The sequence below is a fragment of the Mustela nivalis genome (assembly GCF_964662115.1).
Source record: "Mustela nivalis genome assembly, chromosome: 19".
Taxonomy (NCBI): domain Eukaryota; kingdom Metazoa; phylum Chordata; class Mammalia; order Carnivora; family Mustelidae; genus Mustela; species Mustela nivalis.
Window position 1 is genome coordinate 36,378,963 of NC_139038.1, and position 27,228 is coordinate 36,406,190.

Consider the following 27,228-nt stretch of genomic DNA (forward strand, 5'->3'; position numbering starts at 1 on the left):
TGGGAAAGGGTGTGGGCCAACCCTTGCCCAGATGGGTCCCTCACAGGGCGTGAAGTGGGCTGTTGTGGAGCCTCCACCCCCCACCCTGTCCTCACCTTGCCAGAGTTAGCTTCCCAAACGGTTCCCAGAGCCGCACACCTGTAGGGGTTCTGTGATCTTGGGTAGAGAGGGCAGTTGGAGCCTCTGTAATGCCGTTGTCTGCATTTCCCACTTTTTCCAGCCTTCTTTAGTCCTGTATCACTTCCCACTGTTGGGATCTTCATGTCCGTTTGGAAAAGGGGTGGGTCCCAGTCATAGGGTCTTCTTTTCCAGACCTGGTACCTGGTAGTCTCTGTCTGCAGGTACAAGCAACTTTAAGTGTGCGTTTTGGGTTCTTTGGGGTTTGAGCCAAAGGCCTGTCTTCTGGGGAAGGTGCCTCAGTCCCCTAGACCCCCTGGGCCACCCAGCAGAGCTCGGGTGATGCACCAGGGCCCCTGGCAGTGGCCCCAAGGAGCTGGGTGGCACCTGGGTGAGCTTGGGAGGAACCGTCAGGCTCCCCAGGCCAGGTTCAGGAGCAGGACACGGTAGGTCTAGGCGCCCTTCCCCAGGGGCAGAGGACGGAAGGAAAGGGGACCAGAGGTCAGCCAACGCACTCGAGAGCCTGTGAGAGCACAGGGAGGGGAGGGATAGGGCTGCGGGGATGGATGCGGTGGCTTCTGTCCGGTCCCAAGGCCCTGGGCTGACCATAGCCTGCGCCCTGTGCTTGTCCACAGGACTACGACCTCTGCATCAACTGCTACAACACCAAGAGCCACGCCCACAAGATGGTGAAGTGGGGATTGGGCCTGGACGACGAGGGCAGCAGCCAGGGCGAGCCACAGTCCAAGAGCCCCCAGGAGTCGCGGCGCCTGAGCATCCAGCGCTGCATCCAGTCCCTGGTGCACGCCTGCCAGTGCCGCAACGCCAACTGCTCGCTGCCGTCCTGCCAGAAGATGAAGCGCGTGGTGCAGCACACCAAGGGCTGCAAGCGCAAGACCAACGGGGGCTGCCCGGTGTGCAAGCAGCTCATCGCCCTCTGCTGCTACCACGCCAAGCACTGCCAGGAGAATAAGTGCCCGGTGCCCTTCTGCCTCAACATCAAACACAAGCTCCGGCAGCAGCAGATCCAGCACCGGCTGCAGCAAGCCCAGCTCATGCGCCGGCGGATGGCCACCATGAACACCCGCAATGTGCCTCAGCAGAGTCTGCCTTCCCCTACCTCAGCTCCGCCCGGGACCCCCACGCAGCAGCCCAGCACGCCCCAGACGCCGCAGCCCCCGGCCCAGCCCCAGCCCTCACCCGTGAGCATGTCACCAGCCGGCTTCCCCAGCGTGGCCCGGACTCAGCCCCCTACCACGGTGTCCACCGGGAAGCCCACCAACCAGGTGCCGGCCCCGCCACCTCCCGCACAGCCCCCACCGGCCGCGGTGGAAGCGGCCCGGCAGATCGAGCGCGAGGCCCAGCAGCAGCAGCACCTGTACCGGGTGAACGTGAACAACGGCCTGCCCCCAGGGCGCGCGGGCATGGTGACCCCAGTGAGCCAGATGGCCCCCGTGGGCCTGAACGTGCCCCGTCCCAGCCAGGTCAGCGGGCCGGTCATGCCCAACCTGCCCCCCGGGCAGTGGCAGCAAGCGCCTCTTCCCCAGCAGCAGCCGATGCCGGGCCTGCCCCGGCCCGTGCTGTCCATGCAGGCCCAGCCGGCCGTGGCCGGGCCGCGGATGTCCGGCGTGCAGCCTCCCCGGAGCATCTCGCCCGGCGCCCTGCAGGACCTGCTGCGGACCCTGAAGTCGCCCAGCTCGCCGCAGCAGCAGCAGCAGGTGCTCAACATCCTCAAGTCCAACCCTCAGCTGATGGCGGCCTTCATCAAGCAGCGCACAGCCAAGTACGTGGCCAGTCAGCCTGGCCTCCAGCCCCAGCCTGGCCTGCAGCCCCAGCCCGGCCTCCAGGCCCAGCCCGGCCTGCACCAGCAGCCCGGCCTGCAGAACCTGAACGCCATGCAAACCGGCGGGCCCCGGCCTGGCGTGCCTCCGCAGCAACCGGCGATGGGAGGCCTGAACCCCCAGGGCCAGGCCCTGAACATCATGAACCCGGGCCACAACCCCAGCATGGCGAGCATGAACCCGCAGTACCGGGAGATGCTCCGGAGGCAGCTGCTCCAGCAGCAGCAGCAGCAACAGCAGCAGCAGCAGCAGCAGCAGCAGCAGGGCAGCACGGGCATGGCCGGGGGCATGGCCGGGCACAGCCAGTTCCAGCAGCCCCAGGGACCCGGAGGCTACCCCCCGGCCATGCAGCAGCAGCGGATGCAGCAGCACCTCCCCATCCAGGGCAGCTCCATGGGCCAGATGGCGGCTCAGATGGGACAGCTCGGCCAGATAGGGCAGCCGGGGCTGGGCGCAGACAGCACCCCCAACATCCAGCAGGCCCTGCAGCAGCGGATTTTGCAGCAGCAGCAGATGAAGCAGCAGATCGGGTCCCCGGGCCAGCCGAACCCCATGAGCCCCCAGCAGCACATGCTCTCAGGACAGCCACAGGCCTCGCACCTCCCCGGCCAGCAGATGGCCACGTCCCTTAGTAGCCAGGTGCGGTCTCCGGCCCCTGTCCAGTCTCCGCGGCCCCAGTCCCAGCCTCCACATTCCAGCCCGTCGCCACGGATACAGCCCCAGCCTTCACCACACCACGTCTCGCCCCAGACTGGTTCCCCCCACCCAGGACTCGCAGTCACCATGGCCAGCTCCATAGATCAGGGACACTTGGGGAACCCCGAACAGAGTGCAATGCTCCCACAGCTGAACACCCCCAACAGGAGTGCACTGTCCAGTGAGCTGTCCCTGGTCGGCGACACCACAGGAGACACCCTAGAAAAGTTTGTGGAGGGTTTGTAGCATTGTGAGAGCATAGCTTTTTTCCCCCCTTTCATGTTCTTGGACCTTTTGTACTGAAATCCAGGCGTCTAGGTTCTTTTTATGCCTAGATGGAACCGCTACTTCCAAGCCGTGGAAGGGTAGATTGCTGTTTAAAGAAACAATACAAAGAATATATTTTTTTGTTAAAAACCAGTTGATTTAAATATCTGGTCTCTCTCTCTCTCTCTCTCTCTCTTTCTCTCTCTCTTTTTGTTTTTGTTTTTTGTTTTTGTTTTTTTGTTTTGGGGGGAGGGGGGTTTTGTTTGGATTCTTTTTGTCGTCATTTCTGGTGACTCATGCCTTTTTTTAACGGGAAAAACAAGTTCATTATATTCATATTTTTTATTTGTATTTTCAAGACTTTAAACATTTATGTTTAAAAGTGAGAAGAAAAATAATATTCAGAAACTGATTCTTGAAATAATGCAAGCTTATAATGTATCCCGATAACTTTCTGACGTTGCGGGAAGATTTTTTCTATAGTGAACTCTGTGGGCGTTCTCCAAGTATTACCCCTGGACGATAGGAATTGGCTCCTGCGTGCACACACGTACACACCCACACACACATCTATCTATACATACTGGCCTAAGCCAAACTCTTGTCTTGCAGATGTAGAAATTGTTGCTTTGTTTCTCTGATAAAACTGGTTTTAGACAAAAAATAGGGATGATCACTCTCTTAGACCATGCTAATGTTAATAGAGAAGAACATTCTTTTCTTTCTTCTATGTGAAACTTGAAATGAGGAAAAGCAATTCTAGTGTAAATCATGCAAGCGCTTTAATTACTATAAATAAGAAAATTCAAGAAGATTCAATCACTGTATAGAATGGTAAAGTACCAACTCATTTCTTATATCATATTGTTAAATAAACTGTGTGCAACAGACAAAAAGGGTGGTCCTTCTTGAATTCATGTACATGGTATTAACACTTAGTGTTCGGGGTTTTTTTGTTATGAAAATGCTGTTTTCAACATTGTATTTGGACTATGCATGTGTTTTTCCCCCCATTGTATATAAAGTACCGCTTAAAATTGATATAAATTACTGAAGTTTTTAACATGTATTCTGTTCTTTAAGATCCCTGTAAGAATGTTTAAGGTTTTTATTTATTTATATATATTTTTGGAGTCTGTTCTTTGTAAGACATGATTCTGATGGATTGCTCACAGGGGAGAGGCAGGGACCATGGTCCTGGTGGCCATTTGGCAGCCAGGCCCAGCGAAGGCCTGGGTGGTTCTCTTTCCAGGAACCGAGGTGTCCAGCTCAGTGTGGGCCTCATATACCCACTACTCCGCGGGGAGCTTCACCCACAGAGTTCAGGCCGCAGATGAGTCCGAAGCAGCACTTTGCCTCCAATCCTCCTCCCCTAAGCCTCAAGATGCCAGAGTAGGGATGGTTCCTGCAGCTATTTGCAGTGGTACCTACCCTCCCCTTTCCTTTATGCAAATCCCAGAATTGGTGCAGAATTGGCTCCAGGGACCAGAGGTGGTTCCTGCTTCCCCATGTCCTGTGCTCCGTAGGGGTGGATGCTGCGTGCAGCGTGTCCTGCTGTGGCCTCCGATGCTGGGCTGGGCAGGGCAGCGAAGAGCTCTGGCCTTTGCTCTCTACCCTCTAGAAACAGAGCCTGTGAGGGCAGCACTGTGGTGAAAGAGCCCCCCCGGCTTCAAGGGATGGGCGCTTGGCCACATGGTCCCACATGCCACCACCACCCCTATGCTTCCCCCTGCTCCCGGGTCCAGTTCAGGTGCCCTTACCAAGAGGGTGACACTTGAGTCCCTGGGTGCTGGAAACGACAGGTCTGAGCAGAGGAGCACCTCTGGGGAGCGTGGAAGTCTGCCCTCTAGAGTGCAGCATCCCTCCCCAACCAAGCACAAGGGACTCTTGTGTCCCTGGTCCTCCAACCCCTGGTGGGGAGGCGGTGGGTGGTGGTGGCAAATTTAGAATTCATGGCCCAAATAGCTCCCTCTTTGGCCATGTATTCACCGAGATCACTTCATAATACTGATTTGGTAATCTAAACTTGAGGAAGCTTTGAAAAAGTTAATTTTTGCACAGAGCTTCAAATCTTGAATTCAAACTAGATTAAGCCAGATAATTAGACCGTCTAGCACTGCCAGCCACCTGCCTCGCCCACCACAGCCCAAGAAGGGAAAGCAGGGCCACGGCCCTCCAGTGGCCATCTGGCCATCCTTGCTTGCTTACTTGCTTCTCGAGTCTGGGACCCTCTGCCGACTCGCGCTCTCCACTGATGGGAAAACCCTGAGCAGACGGAAGAAGTGAGCCATCTGGGGCCCTGGAGGAGCAGCTCCAGGGCCACGGACGTGTAGTGCAGGGCCGCCACTTAAGGGGGCCGGTGGGGGGGGGCATCTTTTTCAGGTCGTCGTGGGATCCAAAACTCTGTACAGGTCTCATCGTTTTGGAGTCCATGTCCTGTGTAATCCGCCAAGGGCTGCGGCCGAGGGTGTGGTCTGTGGATGCTAACCCCGCATTCGGCGTAAGGAGATTCTGTAAGACAGCGGGAAAGGCCCGGCGCTGTGTCTCATGCTGTATACTTAAAAGGAGAAGAAAAAAGTCCTATATTTGTGATCAAAAAGAGGAAACTTGAAATGTGCTGGTGTTTATAATAAAAGCTGGTAAAACTGCTTGGATTCAAAGATGGTCCCAGTTGGCTAACGACCCTTGGAATGAGCTTATTAGTAGCTAGCCCTCGTTAGACTGGAGGGTCTCGGTTGAGTGTGCCTAGTATGTGTGTTTGATGACGCTTCTGAGAACATAACATGTTAAAAACAGGAGTAGGAGACAATCTCTGGAAAATGAGGTGAAGTCTCTTCGGCTTGTATAATCTCAGGCTGAAGACCTAACTTTCTCTCTCTTTTTTTTTTGTTTTTTGGCTACAAAATGGAACCAAAGATTCCCACTTAAGCCAAAATGTGCTTCTAGCACTGCACAGACCAGTGGGCTGCTCTGAAAAAGGAAAGTCCCTTCATGAAGGATCTGAGTGCAGGTTAGTTGCCAACAGACCTTCGGGAGGCACGTCACCCAAGGACCCTTGCCGGGGAGTCAGCGCTCTGGCCAGGCCACCTTAGCAAGTAGGAGCACAGGAGTGCATAGGAATGGAGGCTGGAAAAACCAGATTGCACCTTCCTGGGATGTCTTGTGTTCGTGCCACTGCAGCAGTCGGGTGTGATTTCATTGTGCAAAGTCAAGAGTAGGGAGATGGGTCAGTTCTGAAACGTAACTGAGTGTCACCCCCAGGCTGAAAGACAGACAGGAACTGTGGATGAACAGGCGGACAGTACCTTCGGTGCAAGCACACCTTCCTCCAGATGACTTGCCAGGCTGTGTGGACGGAGGCCCCAGAGGCAGATTATGGTACCCAGCAGAGAATCAGCAGGTGCTGATGGAAAACCTTGGGCTGATCTGACACATTCAGGGGGTTGAGAGACGAGCAGGAGGCCATTGCACAGGAAGTGGGTGCCTGTGGTGTCCCCATGGAGGGATGGCCAGTGGGCCCATCGGGGTGGTGGCCACCAGGAGCCAGGGCCTTGGTGGGGTATGAGCCCTCTCAACTCTGCCTGCCCTCCTTGGCGACGCTTGGTAACAAGTGCTGTTGGAAGGCCTCACTAGCTCCCCTGTCCTGGCCGTGAGGTAGGACAGGGGACCTGTCCAAGTTCATGGGTGGTGTGAGCTGCTCAGCCAGAGCCACGTGCTTCACCGCTGTCCCAAAAGGAGCTTTCCTCCCCTACTAGCTCCACAAGCTCATCTTGAACTTACTTTGGGGTTACCTTGAGGAAAGAGGGATGTATTATAATTCTGCTAAATCCTCCAATGTCCAGACAGTAGTTAAGTAGTAACCAGGATCTTATACAGGACTAAGCGGGACTTTTGGCCGCCCTGAGTGTGGTGCCTGGTGCCTGGTTCAGCGCTTGGAGAGGGCTGCTACTGAAATGGGCTTTATGCTCTGGTGCTGGGACCCCAGGCTCTGGGCCAACACCAAGGAAGCCTCTTGGAAACGGATGTTTACTGAGTAGTCTTATATAGGCAGATCAGCAAAGTTCAGACTTGAAGATCCTCAAGGCTGGTAGTGATGTTTAGAGAATGTTCCAGGTGAGGGTGGTCCTTCAGGAAAAGGCCCAGAGAGGATACCCTTAGGAGGATGGGGAAGGGCTCCCTGCACCAGGACCCCTCCTGTGTCTCTGACTCCACCCAGGACCTCTCATGTCTGGACAGGTTTGGGGGGGGGTCTCAGAAGAGGGAGGGTTGTTTCACATGCTGCTGCGAGTTGAGCATCTGGAGGCTGGTGGGTTGCGGAGGGAGAGTGGTGGGGACCAGACCAACGTCTGCAGGTGCAGAGAAAGAGGAAAAAGACTCGGGGCGGAGGGGCAGGGTTCTGCACAGGAGGCAACCAGAATTGCCCAGTGTTTAGTGGCCAGAAGGGGTGTCCCCTGTGGGAGCTGGACCTCTGCAGCCAGAAGCACAGGGGACCCTCTGAACTTCCGGGGAAGTCAGTTCTGGCTGTTCCCAAGCCTCTAGACACTGGCGTTCTGGTCTCTGGTTTCCTGGGTAAGGAAAAGGGGTTCTCTTGTGGGAAGAGGTCCACCAGTGTGAGAAAGGGCAGGAAGGACATGAGTGGACCCCGAGCCGAGGCCCCCTTCCCTCCAGAGCGGGTGTATGCCTGCTGCTTCCAGCAACAGGGAAACGCGCAGGTCTTGTCCGAGCACCGGGCTGGCTTACTCAGCAAAGCATTTACTGAACGGATCCTAGGCACTGACTCCAGCTCTTGGAGAACTCCCCCCAGAGACACCATCAGCCACTGGAGGAAGGTGCAAGGTGGCTCCAGGGCTTGAAGCCGGACCACCGACCTGGCTTTCTGCTTGGAATGAGGAGATGTCTCTTTGTCAGGGTCCAGGATAGCACAGCCCTCGGGAGCACACATCCTCGCTGCTGCTGGCCTGTGCTCAGGATGGCACTTCCCCAGCTCTGACCCGCAGACAGCTTACCTGACTTCTTGCTGACACCCCAATTTAGTAAGTCTGGGCCAGGGCAGGGGGTGGCAGACTGAGCTTCTAGGTTTTGAAGGAGCTCCGGGGTGAGGCCTGGGCCCACTTGGAGTAGCAAGGCTGTAGGGGACCAAGGACCACACCTTGACTTTGAAATTGCTTTAGGCTTTTTGTTTGCCTTAAAGATTTTTTTTTTTAAGTAATTTCAACACCCAAAGTAGGGCTCAAACCCACAACCCCAAGAAGCACACCTTCCACCGACTAGAGCCACCCAGGCGGCTCAAGTGCCCCCATCTTTAAGTGAAGTGTAGGTTTCCATCTTCACTTTGCCAAGGACCGCTTCTTCCGAAATAAAGGGCTCCCCAACCTAGATCTATCGCCTCATAGATCACTGTATCGGCTCTTATAATGGAAGACTTCCTGGGTAAATAACAAACACAAGGTGAGGCTGAGACCCATCGGTCCCCCCCAACCCCCAGCCCAGCAGCTGCAGGGATACACTGGACTGGCTTGGCCTGGTACAGGCTCCCTGTGTCTGGAGCATGGTGGGGAAAGGAGAGAGGCAGGTGTGAGGTTGTGCAGTGCCGGCACACCGAGGGGTTTGGAACTGATTTTGTGTGCTGGGGAGGCATGAGAGGACGGTGACTGCAGAGTGGGTGATCCAGCTGCCTTGGGGGCCAGGGAGGAGGCTTCTGGAGTCTTCCTCCCAATATCAGAGAACTGCTCTTACAGCTGAGTCCACCCACCTGACAGTACAAGCCTGGCAGGTGGGGCTCATCCTTCACACCTTCCACCTGGAGGAGTCCCAGAAGGCCCCTCCCAACACCCGGCTGTGTGCCGGCTCCAAAGGGACCCTCCCCTGACTTTTGGCAGCTCGGGTCAAATCCAAAGCACCTCCGTTTCTGCAGCTTTTTTCGCTCTGGTAGCGAGTCTCCAGTGAGCCTCAGAATCATTTGGGGGTGGAGGACGGGGCGCCGGGGACTCACTTCAGGCGGCGTCAGAGGACCTGCAAGTTGCGTGGTGCAGCACTGGGCGACAAAGGGCGTCGACGGGGCCAGGAGCAGCATCGCACAGCGACTGCAGTCACGGGATGGGTACCGGTGTCGCGTAGTGACCCACAGCAGCTACACTCAGAATGGTGAGAGCAGCACAAGCTGCAGCGCTGCTGAATCACTACGTTCAACACCTGGAACTAATCTTAGTGTGTCAACCATACTTCAATTAAAAAAAAAATTTTTTTTTTTCTTAATTAAAAGGAGTGGTGGGTCTCGGCCTCAGCCCCACCTCCAGCAGGACGCGAGACAAGGAAGGAATAAGCCCGGTTGTGCTGGTGGGGGCGGCTCTTGCGTTCGCGCTCGGGAGTGGACAAGGCCAGCCTGAGGTCCGTCCCTTCCCCTTCCGCTCCCGCCTCGGGTCGGCCAGTGGCCGGGGAGCGGGGGAACTACCACAGCCTCAGTCCTGCGAACGTCAGTCCCATTTTAGGGATGCACGAAGTGAGGCCCTGTTGGCGGGCGAGTGCCCCACGGCCCCTCCCGTCGCCCTTGACAACGCGACACAAGGTCACGGGGGGCCCGCCCCCAGGCCCGACTGTCCCCGCGCGGGCCGACGGCCGCGCTGCGCAGGCCCCCGCCCACTCTCCGGCTCAGGCAGCGGGCTGGGCAGCCCTGCGCTCACCGTGACGTCACCACGCCGCGTCCGAAGAAGGCCCCGCCCCGCCCCGCCCCCGCCGCGCGTGCGGCGCGGGTGCCGGGGAGGACGGACATGGCGCGAGAGCTGCGGGTGTTGCTGCTGTGGGGACGCAGCCTGCGGGCGCCGGCTCTGGCTGCCGCCCCGAGAGGTAAGGGTCGACGAGTGGGCGGGCGGGCCTCTCCTCCCCAGGTCCTGGGCGCGCTTCCTCCTCCGTGGGAGCCACGGAGGTTCTGTGAGATTTAGGTGCCACCTGCGCGGCGAGCGTGGAGCGTCGTGGTGTCGCCGGACTGCCCGGGTTTCCTCCCCCACCCGCCCTCAGGTAGCGGGGTGGAGCCCCGGCCCGCGGGACTCCTGCAGGGGCTTCTCCCCGTCGAGCCCTCCGGTTCGTTTTGAGGCAGAGAGATCGAGGGCTCTTCGCTCCTGCAGCCGAGCGCGTCTTCGGGGAGTGGGGACGAACTTCACCTGGGCGGCCGTGTAAGCCCCTTCGTGGCGCTGCTATTGCTCCGCGCCCCCAAGTTGTGTTATATCGGGGCGATGCAGAAGCCACTTGGTCTCCACCGTGGTGTGCATGTGGGAACAACACTGAGTGCCCACTCTGCCCGGGACACGGCCGCGAACCGGGCAGAACCGCGTCTTCCCTGGACTCTGGGTTCTTGACCCCCGCATTCCCAGGACCTGAAATTGGTAGGTGCTCAAGTAAATGGCCAAAAAAAAAAAAAAAAAAGAATAACCATAACTGCTTTCAAGCCATGAGCAAACGTTACAGCGTTCTTTTGAGGCTCTGCACACACTCACACGCGGACAGGTGTCTGTTTTTATGTGAAAAGGCGTAGCCCATATATGTAGTTTTAACGTTCTCTGCAAAGCTTACCCATTTTGTGTCGGTAACCCCCGTCCGTGGCTTTCCAGTGGCTGTGTAGTGTCTTGTGTTGTGGAAGTTTGGCCGTTTATTTAGCCGTCCTGTTAATAAACATAATAAACATAATAAAGTTGATGTCCATGGTTTTTTGTTTTCGTCATTACATTGTTATGTAGAATGGGCGAGTATTTAAATCTTCGGGGCACATGTATGGCATTTCTTTAGAATTTCAGAATCTGAGTTGTTTTTTTGTTTGTTTGTTTGTTTTTAGATTTTATTTATTTATTTGAAATAGAGAGAGAGAGATCACAAGTAGGCAGAGAGGCAGGCAGAGAGAGGGAGAAGCGGACTCCCTGCTGAGCAGAGAGCCCGATGCGGGCCTCCATCCCAGGACCCTGAGATCATGACCTGAGCCGAAGGCAGAGGCTTAACCCACTGAGCCACCCAGGCGCCACAGAATCTGAGTTTTATAATTTTTTTTTTAAGGATTTTATTTATTTGACAGACAGAGATCACAAGAAGGAGAGAGACAGAGAGAGGAAGGGAAGCAGGCTCCCCGCTGAGCAGAGAGCCGGATGTGAGGTTTGGTCCTAGGACCTGGGATCATGACCTGAGCTGAAGGCAGAGGCTTAACCCACTGAGCCACCCAGGTGCCCCCAGAATCTGAGTTTTAGAATCGATGGTTCAGAGTCTGTGCGTATTTGAAATGTTAGCTGACATTGCCAAATTGCTGTCGAGAAAGGCTTTATCAGTTTACCTTCCCGTTAACAGGGAATGGGACTGCCTGTATCAAGGCACAGGTCCTCCAAGGATAGTAGTGAGAATGTTTTCATTTGCTTAATGGCCATTTCTATATCTTCTGTGAATTTCTTTTTCACGTCTCCTACACTTTTCCTTTTACCTGAGTTTTCAATTTTGGTGCAGTATTACTTTTTTTTAAAACAGTTTTAAAAAATGTATTGGTTAATGCATGTTGACTGTAAATTTTATACTTTTGCTTGTACCCACCATCTTCTTTCTTTATTGGATTTATTTCCTGTCATATGAGAGTATACCCTTGTGTTAATTTTGCAGTCTTTGGGTTGTAAATTTTCTAAGCTCCACCGAGTCTAAAAGATTTTATTTTGCCCCAATCCTGTGTAGTAGGTTTCCTGGATACTGTATTCCAGGTCAAAATGATTTTTCTTCAAAGAGTGAGGGTATTGATCTGCTGTTCTCTAGCATCTGTGTTACAGAGGAGCAGTCTTAATTTCATTGTTTCTTTTGTAGCTAACTTGGTTTTGTTTTCTTCTTACCTTTCTCTTGAGGTTAAGGGTTTTTTCTTTTTTGTTCATGTTCTAAGATGTTCCAGCCGTGTGTGTTGTAAATCACTCTTTGTACCACGTAGTGTCTCTTCTGCTGGGAAGATGTGCTGGTTTTCAGCCCAGCAAGTTTTTGTTCTGATTTTTTAACTCTTTCCCATAATAATCTGCATCCCTCTTCTTCTGAACTTCTGTCACAGTCTTTTCTTTGGATCTGAGATCGAGAACCTTTTGGAAGCGTGGCGTATTGCAGATGCCCTTGATACCCACCCGTGTGGGCAGTAATGAAGGTACAGTTGTTTAGAGGGACTGAGGGATGGATGAGTTTAGCCTAGAAAATATGTATCTTATACAGTGGGGGGAAGAGAATAAGAGAAGTCACCTCTACAGAAAATTCAGAATTCACCTGTATTTTTTTTCCTATGTTGGTGGGAGAGTGTTGCCAAATGTTAGCATGTGCTCAGCTTCACATCTGAGAGTCTGCCTTTGTCACCCTCCCAGTCCTTCCCCCTCTGCTCTGTGGACTTTTTATTTTTCATTTTTGCTCATTACTTAGTTTATTCAACAAATACATTTTGAGGGGCATCTGGCTGGCTCACTCAAGGCATGCAGCTCTTGACCTCGGGGTTATGAGTTTGAGCCCCACGTTGGGTGTGGAGATTGTGTAAAAAAAAAAAAAAAAAAACATATTTTGAATGCTCTCTGGGACTTCAGAGATGATGTGACCCTGCTGTTGGGGTCATAGGTTAAGTGGGAGCATGTGTTTTCCAGGCAGTGTACTGGGCCATATTGCCATTCCTGAGGCCTGTTTGGCCAGTCAGGGAGGGCAGAAACGTGCAGATGATTGCTCAAGTGGATCTCACAGGAGAGGGTTATGAGCCCGGTCTCGCACCAGGTGCAGGGTATCAGGTGCTACTGAATGACTGGGTTTGACAAGAAATGGGAATATACGGGAGTGAGGGTGAAGGAGGCTGAAAATTACGTCCTTTCCCTTCTGTTGCATGTAAACTTGTGGGCCATTCTCTATAACTGTCAGGCTAGTCACAAGGCCAGACATGGGCCAGTACTTGGGGGGAACCCAGCTGTAGGCACTGTGAGGGCCACACACCTGATTTTCTGCACGCGCTCAGGACCAGGTGGGTGGCTGATTCCAGCGTTGTCCCTGGTGAATCAAGGTGACTGGTGGTAGAGAACCAACGAGTAATTCCTTCCACTGGTCGAAGGTAGTTATTATAAAGAGTAGAGCTGTCAGAGCCTGGGTAATCAGGAAAATGTAACATTCATAGTAAAAAATGTAAACTGCCATCAAACGTTTGCACCAGTTCTGATGAGTAACAGAAGTAATGGATTTGCCGGTAGACAGACAAAGAAGCCTCCCAAAGAAGAGATGATGGGCCTGAAAGGTCAGCAACAGGCCTGGTCTCCAAAAGCAGATGATCGTGTTTTGAGGTGGAGAGGGTGCTGGGTTGGTCTTTTCACGGGGCCGTGGACCACAGCTCCTGAGCCCTGGTCCTGCTCTTGAGGATGCTGTTCTCACTGTTGGCCTCGCCAGGACCCCATCACGAGGCAGCCACCGTAGGCTGTTTGGTTTCAGGTTAGTGTTTTCTACCTTTTCCAGTCTCTGTAAGCTGGAGCCTGTGCTGGAATTTTCTGACTTAGAAGTGAGACTTCGAAGGGGTGAGGAGTCTGCCCCAAGCACTAGAAGAGTCTGTTGCCCCCTTTGGTGTAGGGCTCCAGCCCGGCAGGTTTATTTCCCCAAACGAGCCCACCTGGACCTTGTGCAGCCCCAGTCTTAATTTACTGCTTTTATCTTCCTGTTGATTTTTTCTGCTTCTTCCGTCTGCTCTCTCTTTGGGGGCCCATGCCGTGTAATTCGTGCCCTCACAGCTATCGGTTGCAGCTGTCATGAGACTTGAGGCAAATGCTGGCTTTCCCAGGCTCTCTGCAGGATGAGCGGAGCAGATCTCACTCTGCGAAACAGCTCTCCCTGTCGCTGACAGAACGTATCGGTAATAGGCTTGATCCTTAACTGCTCGGACCCCGAATGGCTTTGCCTCCTCTATATGCCACAGTGCAGGGGCCTCGGTCAGCACCAGTGAGGCACCAGGCCCGGGGTGTGGGGTGTGTGGTCGGCTGCCCAGGAGCCACCAGGTGGGCCGTGGGCTTGAGGTGCTTTGGCAGGACCAGAGGGCCGAGTTACCTGCAGAAGACTAACCCGAGTGTAATAGGTTAGCAAAGACCTTACTAGTTACTAGCTGAGTAGTTGGTCAAAATTAAGGCCCCTCCAAAAAAAAAACCTCCTAAGTGTTTGCTGTCCTTGTACGTTGAGACCATTGCTGCTTGAAGGGGTGGAGGGTGCGGGGTTGGGGGGCCGGAGTTGGATTGAGGGGAAACCAACATTTCTCAGCTCTGCCCCCAAAGTCCAATCCCAGGTAATAAAGGTGATTTCTGTAGGGAGACTGACTGGAGCATTGGTGGTCCATGTGTCAAACCAAAATACTGTCTTGGCATCAGCAAAGTGTATCCGGTTCACACTCTGGTGAAATGTTTTCGTTCAAAGCCAGAGGCTGTTCTTGAATTGCATTTTCGGTGCCTTCGGTGTAGCCAGCTAGAATTTTTCTTTTCTTTCTTTCTTTCTTTCTTTTTTTTTTTTTTTAAGAGTTTATTTATTTATTTGGTAGAACAAGCAGGGGGAGCAGCAGTCAGAGCGAGAGGGAGAGGCAGGCTCCTGCTGAGCAAGGAGCCCAGTGGGGTTTGATCCCAGGACCCTGGGATTTTGACCTGGGTCTGGATACGGAAGACTCGACTTTTACTAGGAAGCTGCTGTTTGCTTACTCTACAAGGAAATTCTGTAGCATTTGGCAAAATCAGTTTTGGGGTTTCATTTCTGATACGGCTCCTAAAGCCACTGGGAATGATAGACCGTAAGAGTTGTAGCTTAGAGACCCACTGTCTGCTTGGGCATCATCCCTCCCTGCTTTTCCCCCGGATGACTTCCCACAGATTAGGTAAATGGAATTCAGGTGTTCCCAAGGCATGGGCTTAACTAATTTGAAGAGCGGTTCCGTTATTTAGGAGCCATATAATCAAGATATGTGACTAGAACATTAAAAAAACCACACCCTTAATTTTGAGGTAGCCAAAACGAGTATTAAAGAAAACCCGGGGTTCCTGGGCGGCTCAGTGGGTTAAGCCTCTGCCTTCGGCTCAGGTCATGATCTCAGGGTTCTGGGATCTAGTCCCGCATCGGGCTCTCTGCTCAGCTGGGAGCCTGCTTCCCCCTCTGTCTCTGGCTGCCTTTCTGCCTACTATGATCTATGTCTGTCAAATAAATAAATAAAAACCTTTTGAAAAATTAAATAAAATTTAAAAACCCAGATTATATGGCAGCACTATTAACAAGTAGGTCTCCGTCCTTCTGGTGGAGCTGGATGTGTCAGCTAGCCAGCGAGGCTCAGTGCCACTGTGTTCACACAACTGACATTCTCGAGCTTATGGAGAGCGGAGCTTATGAAGCTTTACTTTTAAAGAAGCGAAATATTTCATTTTAGCCGTTATGATTGGAAGTCTTTCTGAAACAGATACATCAGACAGAATGTAACTGAACCTTCCTTGGATTTTTTCAGGGTCATTGTGTTAGTCTGTGGTTTTCTCCAGTAACATACAGACCCTTGAGGGCCATGGGGTAGGACGACTCCCATGTATGACGTGTCCCCACAGGGAAACTGCTCTTTGGGTGTTGCTGTGTTTTTAGCTTTCTTTCCTCTTATGTAGCTCATCAGGCCTTCCTAGGGCCATGTTCCCTCCTCTGCCAGTTTCCAGATGTGGGCTTGGAAACTAGATTACAAAACTTATTAGTTGCAGATTTCTAATATTTTTATTTTTATTTTTTAAAAGATTTTGTTTATTTATTTGACAGAGATACAGCGAGAGAGAGTACAAGCAGGAGGAGTGGGAGAGGGAGAAGCAGGCTTCCTGCCGAGCAGGGAGCCCAATGCAGGGCTTGATCCCAGGACCCTGGGATCATGACCTGAGTCAAAGCAGATGCTCAAAGACTGAGCCACTCAGGCGCCCCTTCTGCAGATTTTTTTAAAAGAGAAAGATGGGTGGCGGGGGAGGCACTTGGGTGGCTTAGTCGGTTGGGTATCTGCCTTCAGCTCAGGTCATGATCGAGCCCCACGTCGGGCTCCTTGCTCAGTTCCTTGCTCAGCGGGAGGCTGCTTTCGCTCTGCCTCTGCCGCTCTGCCTACATGTGCGCACGTGCGCGGTTGCTCTGTCAAATAAAATCTTTAAAAAATTAATAGAGAGAAGAGTTGTTAGTGAGGGCAAGAATAGTCTTCGGTGACTAAAGCCTCCTTTTTTGTTGTTTTGTTTCTTTGTATTTAGAGAGTTGATGTTTCTTTCTCTCTTTTTTTTTTTTTTTTAAAGATTTTATTGATTTTTTTTGACAGAGTGCACAAGTAGGCAGAGTGGCGGGGTGGGGGGGAGCAGACTCGCCACTGAGCAGGGAGCCCAGTGCGGGGCTCCATCCCAGGACCCTGAGATCATGACCTGAGCTGAAAGCAGCTGCTTCATGGACTGAATCACCCGGGCGCCCCTCCATTTCTTTCTTTTTGCTTTTGTTTAACCCACATTCGGTGATTTCGAAACCAGCCACCAAGATTGGTGGGTCACCAGTCTAGACCTGTAATCTGCGAAGCTTTCTGAGTTCAGCGTCTGTGCCTTCTGAGAAGAGAACCACGTGTTAGTTGAGGGCCTGCTCTGACTCCAGCATTGTGTGGGAAAGACAGACGGCAGAGTGTCCAGGTGAGCCCCAAGAATGTCTCCCACGTTGGGTAGTGCTAGCAGTTCAGGAACCATCCCGCTGCCTCCTGTGCTCCCCGGGGACGAGGCAGACACGAATCCTGGCCTGCGTGGTGCTGGGGTGGACACGAGTAACGTGGCGTGAGTGTCGGTGCGGAGCCTGGGGAGGAGAGCAGAGCAGAAGGCCTCCTGCTAGAGATGGGGCAGGGAGACCGCCCGCGGGGAAGGGGAAGGGGGCTGCGCAAGGGCGGCTCAAGTCGAGGCAGTGGCTTGTGCCAGGGTCCTGAGGCAGCCGCGGGCCGGCGTGCTGTGGGGACAGCTGGGAGCCGGGTCAGAAGTGTGCGAGTCTCAGACCGCGATGTGGCGGGTGGGTGCGATGCCACACGGAGTTCCGCGGCCGGCTGAGGTTATGGGAGTTTTCTGAGAAAAATCCTTCCAAGTTTTTGTTACTAAGAAAGTAGGGCTGTTTTCCGGAACTGGTTGGTACCGTGGAAATAATCTCCTTCCTCCCTTAGTGCGCAGCGGTGCGTCAAAGCCCCTGCAGCGACAGGGGGGCCTCCGGGTGGGCCTGTGGACCTCTCGGGCCCTTCCTGCGCGGCATCTGGGGTCCCTGTCCGCCGCTGCCGGCTGTGCCGTCGCCTGTGTGGGCGCCGCGCTCGGCCCTTCCCTGAGGGGCGTTCGGGCTGTTCCCGGATTCCCGGAATTACAGGCCACACCGCCTGCCGCTGGTCACACCTTCCCTGGCGCGTGTCTCCCATTAGTTTAAAATCTCCTCCTACTCCGACAGCAAACATTCTGTCCTGTTTCCACACGCCTTTCTTCAGTCCTGCGTGTGTCAAGCGTCTCCTGATGCAGAGCCACTGGTGTTTCTCTTTTGGGGAATTGCCCTTGTTCTGTTAAGCTCCTGGCATTTTTGTTACAGACGTGTAAGTGACCTGTGTGCAAGCTGGCCCTCTGCTGTCTGCCCGCTGCAGTTGGTTTTTTGGTAGCGTGGTTGTTCCTAGTTGTCCGTGTATATGGACTGCACCAACCAGGCGACCCGTGTATATATTTTTAAAATTAAATTGTTTTTATTTTTATTTATTTATTTTTTTAAAAAGATTTTATTTATTTGACAGATAGAGACCAGAAGTGGGCATAGAGGTAGGCAGGGAGAGAGAGACAGGGAAGCAGGCTCCTGCGAGCAGAGAGCCTGATGCGGGGCTTGATCCTAGTACTCTGAGATCATGACCTGAGCCGAAGGCAGAGGCTTTAACCCACTGAGCCTCCCAGGCGCCCTTTTATTTTTATTTTTAAAGATTTTATTTATTTATTTGAGAGAGAGAATGAGAGAATGAGAGGGGAGGGGTTCAGAAGGGGAAGCAGATTCCCCAGGGAGCAGGGAGCCCAATTCGGGACTTGATTCTGGGACCTCAGGATCATGACCTGAGCTGAAAGCAGCTGCCCAACCAACAGAGCCACCCAGCACCCTATTTTTTTTTTAAATGTTCTGGTATTTTTAAGTAATCTCTACACCCAGTGGGGGGTTCAAACTCACAGCCTGAAATCAAGAGTTGCGTGCTCTGTCAACGGGGCCAGCAAGTGATGAGAACTTTTATGATTGATTCTGTTTATTTTAATTTTTGTGTGCTTCATAAATTTATGGTTCTTGGGTTATGTATTTTGTTTAGAAATCATTTCCCCTTAAGTCATTAGAGAAAAAGATGTCAGAATGATCATTATTGGTAAGAAAGGCAAATCTTGAGGCGTTACCTCGTATCCCCTCCAGAGGCTGGAAAGAAAACCACAGGTGATCATGATGTACTTTGGAGTGTTGAGGTCCAGAGCCAGTGGCCAAAGAAGGATTCTTGAGACGTCTTTGTTGCAAAGTGGTGGTTTTATTAAAGCATGGGGACAGGACCTGTGGGCAGAGGGAGCTGCACTGGGGAATGAGGAGTGACTGATTATATAAGAGTTTATATCCTAGTAAGGGGAGAATGATGTTAGGGCTCCCGGAAATTGAGTCTGTAGGTTTCTGGAGTTGATTTTTTCCTTCTTCCCACCCCCAAGATTGTATTTATGTGACAGAGAAGAGGGGGGAGAGAGAGAGAGAGTGCGTGTGCACACAAGTAGGGGGAGTGGCTGAGGGAGATGGAGAAGCAGACCCCCCACTGAGCAGGGACCCTGATGTGGAGCTGGATCCCAGGACCCGGAGATCATGACTTGAGCTGAAGGCAGAGGCTTCACCAACTGAGCCACCCAGCCCCACCCCCACCCCCAAAAGCGCTTCTTAAAATACCTCTTATGGGGTGCCTGGGTGGCTCAGTCCGTGAAGCACCTGCCTTCTGCTTGGTCATGATCCTGGGGTCCTGGCATCAAGTCCCGCATCGGGCCCCCCTTGCTCAGAGAGGCAGCCTGCTTTTCCCTCTCCCTCTGCCTGCTGTCCCACCTGCTCGTGGTTGGTCTCTCTGTGTCAAATAAAGAAAATAGTTTTTAAAAATAGCTCTTACGTTTTCTTCAAGTATTTCTAACTTTTTTATTTTCACTTTTATAGCCCATCTGCAATTTTTTTATATAATAATTGAAAGAGGAAATTAATTTTAATATGGTAGCTTTAAGTTAATGTGCTTAACACAGTTAATAGTCTTTCCTCATTGTTTTAAAAAATCTTGTCTATTCATGCAAAAGTTTAGTTTTCCATATGAATTTTAGAATTAGGTTGAATAATTTAAAATTGAGTTTTCACTGGGCTCGTGTTAAAAATACAGGTTTATTTGGGACACCTGGGTGGCTCAGGTCATGATCTCGGGGTCCTGGGATCAAGTCCCGCATCACACTGGGCTCTCTGCCTACTTGTGATCTCTCTCTCTCTCTCTGTCAGATAAATAAACAAAATCTTTTTAAAAATACAGGTTTATTATAAGACCAATTTTTTTCTTTATTTGTTTGTTTATTTTAAATAACTTATGCCCAGTATGAGACTCAGGCTCATAACCCTGAGATATACGAGCCATACTCTTCACCACCTGAGCCAGCCAGCTGCCCAGGGAAGTGATGTTTTTAAATATTTACTCTTCCTATCCAGGGACATTTCTCTGAGCTTTTTTCTTTTTTAAAAAATTTATTTTAGGGATGCCTGGGTGGCTCAGTTGGTTAAGCGGCTGCCTTTGGCTCAGGTCATGATCCCAGCGTCGTGGGATCGAGTCCCATATCAGGCTCCTAGCTTGGCAGGAAGCCTGCTTCTCCCTCTGCCTCTGCCTGCTACTCTGTCTGCTCATGCTCGCTCACACTGTTTCTCTCTCTCTCTCTGACAAATAAAATCTTAAAAAAAAAAAAATTTTTTTAAATTTATTTTAGGGGCGCCTGGGTGGCTCAGTGGGTTAAAGCCTCTGCCTTCGGCTCAGGTCATGATCCCAGGGTCCTGGGATCGAGCCCCGCATCGGGCTCTCTGCTCAGCGGGGAGCCTGCTTCCCCCTCTCTCTCTGCCTGCCTCTCTGCCTACTTGTGATTTCTGTCTGTCAAAAAAATAAATCTTAAAAAAAAATATTTATTTTTATTAACGTATAATGTATTATATGCTCCAGGGGTACAGGTCTGTGAATAATCAGTCTTACACAATTCACAGCATTTACCATAACCCATACCCTCCACAGTGTCCATAACCCAGCCATCCTGCCCCCCACCCCCACCCCAGCAGCCCTCAGTTTGTTTCCTGAGATTAAGAGTCTCTTATGGTTTGTCTCCCTCCCTGGTCCCATCTTGTTTCACTTTTTCCCTCCCTGCCCCCCACGACCCCCCACCCTGCCTCTCAAATTCCTCATATCAGAGAGATCATATGATAATTGTCTTTCTCTGATTTACTTATTTCATTTAACATAGTACTCTCTAGTTCCATCCACTTCGTTGCAAATGGCAATATTTCGGGTTTTTTGATGGCTGCATAATATCCCATTGTATATATGCACCACATCTTTATCCATTCATCTGTTGATGGACATCTAGGTACTTTCCATAGTTTGGCTATTGTGGACATTGCTGCTGTAAACATTCGGGTGCATGTGCCCCTTCGGATCACTGCATTTGTATCTTTAGGGTAAATACCCAGTAGTGCGAGTGCTGGGTCATAGGGTAGCTCTATTTTCAACTTTTTAAGGCACCTCCATCTGTTTTCCAGAGTAGCTGCACCAGATTGGATTCCTACCAACAGTATAGGAGGATTCCCTTTTCTCTGCATCCTTGGCAACACCTGTTGTTTCCTGACTTGTTAATTTTAGCCATTCTGACTGGTGTGAGGTGGCACATCACTGTGGTTTTGATTTGTATTTCCCTGATGCCAAATGACATTGAGCACTTTTTCACGTGTCTGTTGGCCATCTGGATGTCTTCTTTGCATTTATGTCTGTTCATGTCCTCTGCCCGTTTCTTGATTGGATTATTTGTTCTTTGGGTGTTGAGTTTGATAACTTCTTTATATATTTTGGATACTAGTCCTTTATCTGATATGTCATTTGCAAGTATCTTCTCCCATTCTGTCAGTTGTCTTTCAGTTTGGTTGACTGTTTCCTTTGCTGTGCAAAAGTTTTTGATCTTGATGAAGTCCCAGTAGTTCATTTTTGCCCTTGCTTCCCTTGCCTTTGGCGATATTTCTGAGAAGAAGTTGCTGTGGCTGGGGTGGAAGAGGTTGCTGCCTGTGTTCTCCTCAAGGATTTGGGTAGATTCCTTTCTCACATTGAGGTCTTTCACCCGTTTTGAGTCTATTTTTGTGTGTGGTGTAAGGAAATGGTTCAGTTTCATTCTTCTGGATGTGGCTGTCCAATTTTCCTGGCACCATTTGTTGAAGAGACTTTTTTCCATTGGACATTCTTTCCTGCTTTGTGGAAGATTAGTTGACCATATTGTTGAGGGTCCATTTCTGAGCTCTCTATCCTGTTCCATAGATCTGTGTGTGTTTTTGGCCTGTACCATACTGTCTTGATTACAGCTTTGTAATAGAATTTAAAGTCTGGAACTGTGATGCCACCGACTTTGGTTTTCTTTTTCAACATTTCCCTGGCTATTTGGGGGTCTTTTCTTTTCTTTTTTTTTTTTAAAGATTTTATTTATTTATTTGACAGAGAGAGATCACAGTAGACAGAGAGGCAGGCAGAGAGAGAGAGACGGAAGCAGGCTCCCCGCTGAGCAGAGAGCCCGATGCAGGACTCGATCCCAGGACCCTGAGATCATGACCTGAGCCGAAGGCAGCGGCTTAACCACTGAGCCACCCAGGCGCCCTTGGGGGTCTTTTCTGATTCCAGATAAATTTTAGGATTATTTGTTCCATTTCCTTGAAAAAAATTGGTGTTTTGATAGGGATGTGTTAATGGCTGAGCTTTTTTGATCCCTTTGTAGATGTGTTTTATGTGCCTAGTAAATTTTTTTAGTGTGTTTTTATTATTTTTATAGGTAGGCTATTTTATGAATAGGTCATAGATAGAGCAAGGAACTCAAATGGCACACAGGTGTGTGCACCGAAAAGCACCTTTCTGTCACTGCTACCCTCACACACCAGTTACTCTCCTGATGGCAACCCCCTTAGCCAGGTTCTTTGTGGCCTTGCAAAGATACATTTGGTGTGTGAGAATAATGTCCATGTATGTGTCCACGTACATACGTGTTTAAGTATCATGGGAGCATCTGCAGAACACTGTCCTGGGCCAGGTTTATTTCTTAATGTATCTCAGAGATGATGTAGCGTCGGGACACTTGGCACACAGATTACCTCATTTTTCTGTGTCACCGTGTTCGTTTATATATATATATATATATATTCCCCCCCCCCCCCCCCACAGCGGCCGACCATCAACCTGGTCATTGTCACCTGGCCCTTCCGGGGGCTTCTACTCTGGATCCTCATCTGGTTTACCTGGCCCTTCCGGGGGCTTCTACTCTGGATCCTCATCTGGTTTATCTGTATGGGCCTGTGTGTGACCCCAGCATTGACAGTTGTTGAGAAGGGGCTGACTCTTTTGTGATGGCCACTTAAAGAGTTTAGTGTTAATTATAGGGCACCTGGGTGGCTCAGCCGGTTAAACATCTGCCTTCCGCTCAGGTCATGAGCCCAGGGTCCTGGGATTGAGCCCCATGTTGGGCTCCTGCTCAGTGGTGCAGGGGGATCTAGTCCCTCCGCCCCCCACCTTGTTTATGCTGTCTCTCGTGCTCTCTCTCAAATTAATTTTTTAAAAAAGAGTTTATTGTTAATTTTAAGTGACTAAACATTTTTTTTCTTTTTTAAATATTTGTATTTATTTATTTATTGACGGACAGATCACAAGTAGGCAGAGAGGCAGGCAGAGAGAGAGGAAGGGAAGCAGGCCCCCTGCTGAGCAGAGAGCCCGATGCGGGACTTGATCCCAGGACCCTGAGATCATGACCTGAGCTGATGGCAGAGGCTTTAACCCACTGAGCCACCCAGGCGCCTGTGACTAAACATTTGACTGAAAAGGTGTGCACTGAGAAGTCTGGCTCTCAGCTAGGTCCCCTTCTCCATGCCCTGGCCCTCGCCCTTCTAGGGTGTCTGGGTTAGGAGTCGCTTGTACACCTGCCCGCATCCGTGTGAACGCAGGAAGTACAGGTGAGCCCCTGTCACTGTGTTTTAGTCACTGAGCAGACCCTGCAGGGTGTGCTATAACAGCCTCACAGCTTCCCGCCTTCCTTCCCCCCCGCCCCCAACAGCCACATGGTAGTGTTAGGAGTCTAGGAGTGGCTCCTCATTGGGAGGCTCCGTGGTGCTGTCCTATCCTCCCTGCGGGACATGTAGGTGGTTTCCAGGCTGTTCTGTACCGTGTTCCAGTGCGTGGGATGTATCCAGGGAATAGAGTCCCCACGCAGAATTGCCAGACGTGAGAGGATGTGTGCATTTGTCGTCTTGACCAGTGTGGCCAGATCCCTCTGCAGGGTCACGCCAGTCCCTGCCGCCCTGTGCGGCTCACCCATAGGCTACCAGAAGTACTGTCTGGAAGTTGCCCCTGAAGTAACACGGGTGTGTGGGCGCCTGCCCCTCTGTCAGAGCTGGCGAAGGTTAACTGGGGTCGGAGCTGGGGCACGGTGCCCACGTCGGGGCCTCGATCGGGGAGTATTGAGTCACCGAACCTGCCGGGCCCGGCCTGCTTCCCTTCTTTCCTGCAGTTACCTGCCATCCTCCCCTGCGGGCTGGCCTCCGGCGTGGGCTTCAGGGAGAGCTGGCCCTGGCCACGTTCGGTCCCATGGGGGACGCTGCGGGAAGCCCCTGCTTATTAGTTCAGGCGGGGTTCCAGGAGGCTATAAGGGCCTCTCTGTGGGCAGGTTCAGTGACCCAGAGAGCTGGGGGCTTGCTTTCCTTTCATCCCTCCGCTTCCCCCCATAGACGTTTCGCCTACAAAGAAACGCATAGAGGAGTGTGCGCTTCAGGAAGAAGCATCCAGTGAGCATGGAATACCCAGTGTAAGGAGTAGGACTTACCAGTCCCCTGAAGGCCCATGTGCTCCTCCCTGATGCATGCCTTTCTCTCTCTCCTAAAGGTAACTGCTGACCTGAATTTTTGGGGTTTTATTCCTTTGCTTTATACTTCTGGGTGAATGGAGATGTGTGTACCCAATTTTGTATATACACGCACACAGCATGTTAAAATCATACTGTGTCTGCTGGGCCTTTCTCGGGTCAACATTCTGTTTTCTTAGCTTTAGCCGTGCTAACAGTGTAGCTCAGTGGTTCTTGCTCTTCGTTCCCTTGTGCTCATACACCTTCGTTGCTTTACGTCGGACTGCTCTTGGGCTCTTACACAGAGCTGCTGGATCCTTCCGTGTGGTCCTGCTTTACTGAGCAACACACAGTTAGCTCCCAGAAAGAGTCATGTCGCTGTTGGCCCACATCAGGGGTGTATGAGCCCCCCTTCGCCCCACAGGCCCGTCCAGTCCTTGGTATCTTCAGACTGACTGACAGTCTTTGCCGGTCTGGAGAGTGTTGAATGCTGTCTTGTGACCATGTGTTTGATTACAAGATGCACATCAGGAAGTTCATGGACTGACCGTCCCACTCAGTGGTGTGGGATTGTCTGTGAGATGCATTCGTGTCATTGTCCCGTAACCCTCATGGTGGGAAGATGCCACCGCTCTTGGTCCCCCTGGGTACAGATGTGTGACTTACGTGTGGCGACCGCAGGCATCCTGCCTCGCGGACACGCGTGGTTCTCTGGGCTGTGACCTGAGTAAGGTTGCTGGGTTTACGATGTGTTGTTACCGCACAGTTGTGACGGTTTTCCTGTGTGGGTCCTTCTGTACATTTCCCCAGCTCTGCGAGAGGGAGTTGCTGCTGTGCCAGGTCCTCACCGACACTCAGGGTTTTCAGACATTTTATTTTTTTTTTTTGGTTTATTTTTTTTAAGATTTTATTTATTGATTTGACAGACAGAAATCACAAATAGGCAGGGACGTAGGCAGAGAGAGAGGAGAAAGCAGGCTCCCCGCCAAGCAAAGAGCCCAATGTGGGGCTCGATCCCAGGACCCTGGGATCATGACCTGAGCCGAAGGCAGAGGTTTTAACCCACTGAGCCACCCAGGCGCCCTGTTTTCAGACATTTTAAACATTTGTGAATTTGATGGTTACAAAGTGATGTTTCAGTCGTGATTTTAATTCATTTTGATGAATTGGTAATGAAATTGAGCATCTTCTTTCCATGGCTTATTGATTCCATTGGTTTATTTATTCCATTTCTGTGAAATGCTATTCATGTCTTTTGCCCCAGTATTTTCTTCTGGATTAGTTGACTTTTCTTATTATGTATTTTTGTATAATTCTTTATGGGCACTAATCTTCTATCACTTTATCCTTTGTCATTCAGTAATGATTGGCTGGAAATGTGTTCTCCCTCTCACCACACCAGGGAGGTGCGGCTCACTGCTCCACTTTCATCCTGGCCTCTGTTTTTGTTTTGGTTTTGGTTTTAGATTATTTGAGAGGGAGAGGGAGAACATGCACTGGAGATCAAGGGGTAAAGTGTGGGAGAGGCAGAGCCAGAAGGAGAAGCAGACTCTCTGTTGAGCAGGGAGCCCAACATGGGGCTCAGTCACAGGACCCTGGGATCGTGACCTGAGCCGAAAGCAGATGCTTAACTGACTGAGCCACCCAGGTGCCCCCCTCCTTTTTTAAAAAGATTTTATTTATTTATTTGATGGAGAGAGACACAGCAAGAGAGGGAACACAAGCAGGGGGAGTGGGAGAGGAAGAAGCAGGCCTCCTATGAGCAGGGAGCCTGATGCAGGGCTGGATCACAGGACCCTGGGATCATGACCTGAGCCGAAGGTAGGCGCATAATGACTGAACCCCCCCCCTCCAGGTGCCCCATGTTTTGTGTTTTTGATGAACGGAAGTTCTTAATCTTAATTTTGTCAGCTATACCAGTCTTTTTTCCTTTGTAGTTCACCCAAGGTTCTGTAAGCTAAGGCCTGTGGGTTGGGTTAGGCCCACTGCCTGTTTTTGTAAATAAAGTTTTATTGGGGCCCAGGCATGCTTATACTTTCACATGTTTGTGGCCACTTTCCTGCTGTAATGGCAGAGTTGAGCAAGAGAGACCACAGGACCCAGAAGGCCTAAAATATTTACTCTCTGCCCTTTACAGGAAATGTTTGCCAAACTCTGTTTACTCCAAGGTCATAAAGATCATCTAGTTCCATAAAAGCTGTTTCCTGATCCGTTTTTATCAAACAGGAGTAGGAGCCTTTATTTGAAGCTTTACTTATTCTCTCTTTGCTAGTAAATTTTCTCATGGGCTTCATTTTCAAGATAGAAGATTAGAAAGGACTTGCAGACTAACAATCACAGGCTAATTCTGGCTATAAACAAATTGTGTTTGGCCCAAATATTAAAAAAAAAAAAAAAAGTAGTTGCAAATATTTGAGGTCAGATTTCACATACATATTTGAATTCCTTATTAACTTTGAAAACCAAGAAGTTCTGGGGGTTTGGGCTTGCATTCCACAGTGGCAGCAGTCGTGGGGACATAGTGACGGCGGCTGCCTCCTGCAGGCGGGCCTGCCCGCTGCTGTTGGCTGCGGCACCGCTGTCCAACCTCCACCGTTGATGGGCTTACTTTGTGCATGGTATCTTGTGTTCCGTCCATTCCTTTTTAGTGTATCTGTTTTTATGTATTTTTTTTATTTAAGATTTTATTTATTTGAGAAAGTGTATGCGGGAGGGCTGAGGAGGGAGAGAAGCGGAGGGAAGGTAGAGAGAATAGCCCAAGCAGGTTCTGTGCTGAGCGCGAGCCCCGTGCAGGGCTTGATCCCATGACCCTGAGCCCATGACCCGAGCCGGTATCAAGAGTCGGATCTTACCTGACTGAGCCGCCCAGGCGCCCCTGTGTTTTTGTTTTTATATTTAAAGTGATTGTTCTATACACAATGTGTCATTAGGTCTTGCTTCATCAATTCTGACGATCTTTGCCTAATAATTGGAGCATTTAGTCCATTAATATAAAATGCATTTTTGAGGGGCGCCTGGGTGGCTCAGTGGGTTAAAGCCTCTGCCTTCGGCTCAGATCATGATCTCAGGGTCCTAGGATTGAGCCCCACATTGGGCGCTCTGCTCAGCAGGGAGCCTGCTTCCTCCCTCTCTCTGCCTGCCTCAGCCTACTTGTGATTTCTGTCTGTCAAATAAAT

General features: G+C 51.1%; 2 protein-coding genes across 4 annotated transcripts in view; both read left to right on the top strand.

Annotated features, from left to right (window-relative positions):
- The window catches only part of CREBBP (CREB binding lysine acetyltransferase), a 124,737-nt gene extending 120,753 nt beyond the window's left edge, over positions 1–3,984 (top strand). For all 3 annotated transcript variants that reach the window (XM_082713196.1, XM_082713194.1, XM_082713195.1), the window contains one exon: positions 753–3,984. In XM_082713196.1, the coding sequence (XP_082569322.1) occupies positions 753–2,900 (2,148 nt within the window). In that variant the 3' untranslated portion in view covers positions 2,901–3,984. The remainder of the gene's footprint in view (positions 1–752) is intronic.
- A 5,651-nt stretch (positions 3,985–9,635) lies between these two features.
- The window catches only part of TRAP1 (TNF receptor associated protein 1), a 51,065-nt gene continuing 33,472 nt past the window's right edge, over positions 9,636–27,228 (top strand). Inside the window, exon 1 of the mRNA XM_082713206.1 lies at positions 9,636–9,764. Within this exon, the coding sequence (XP_082569332.1) occupies positions 9,689–9,764 (76 nt within the window). The 5' untranslated portion in view covers positions 9,636–9,688. The remainder of the gene's footprint in view (positions 9,765–27,228) is intronic.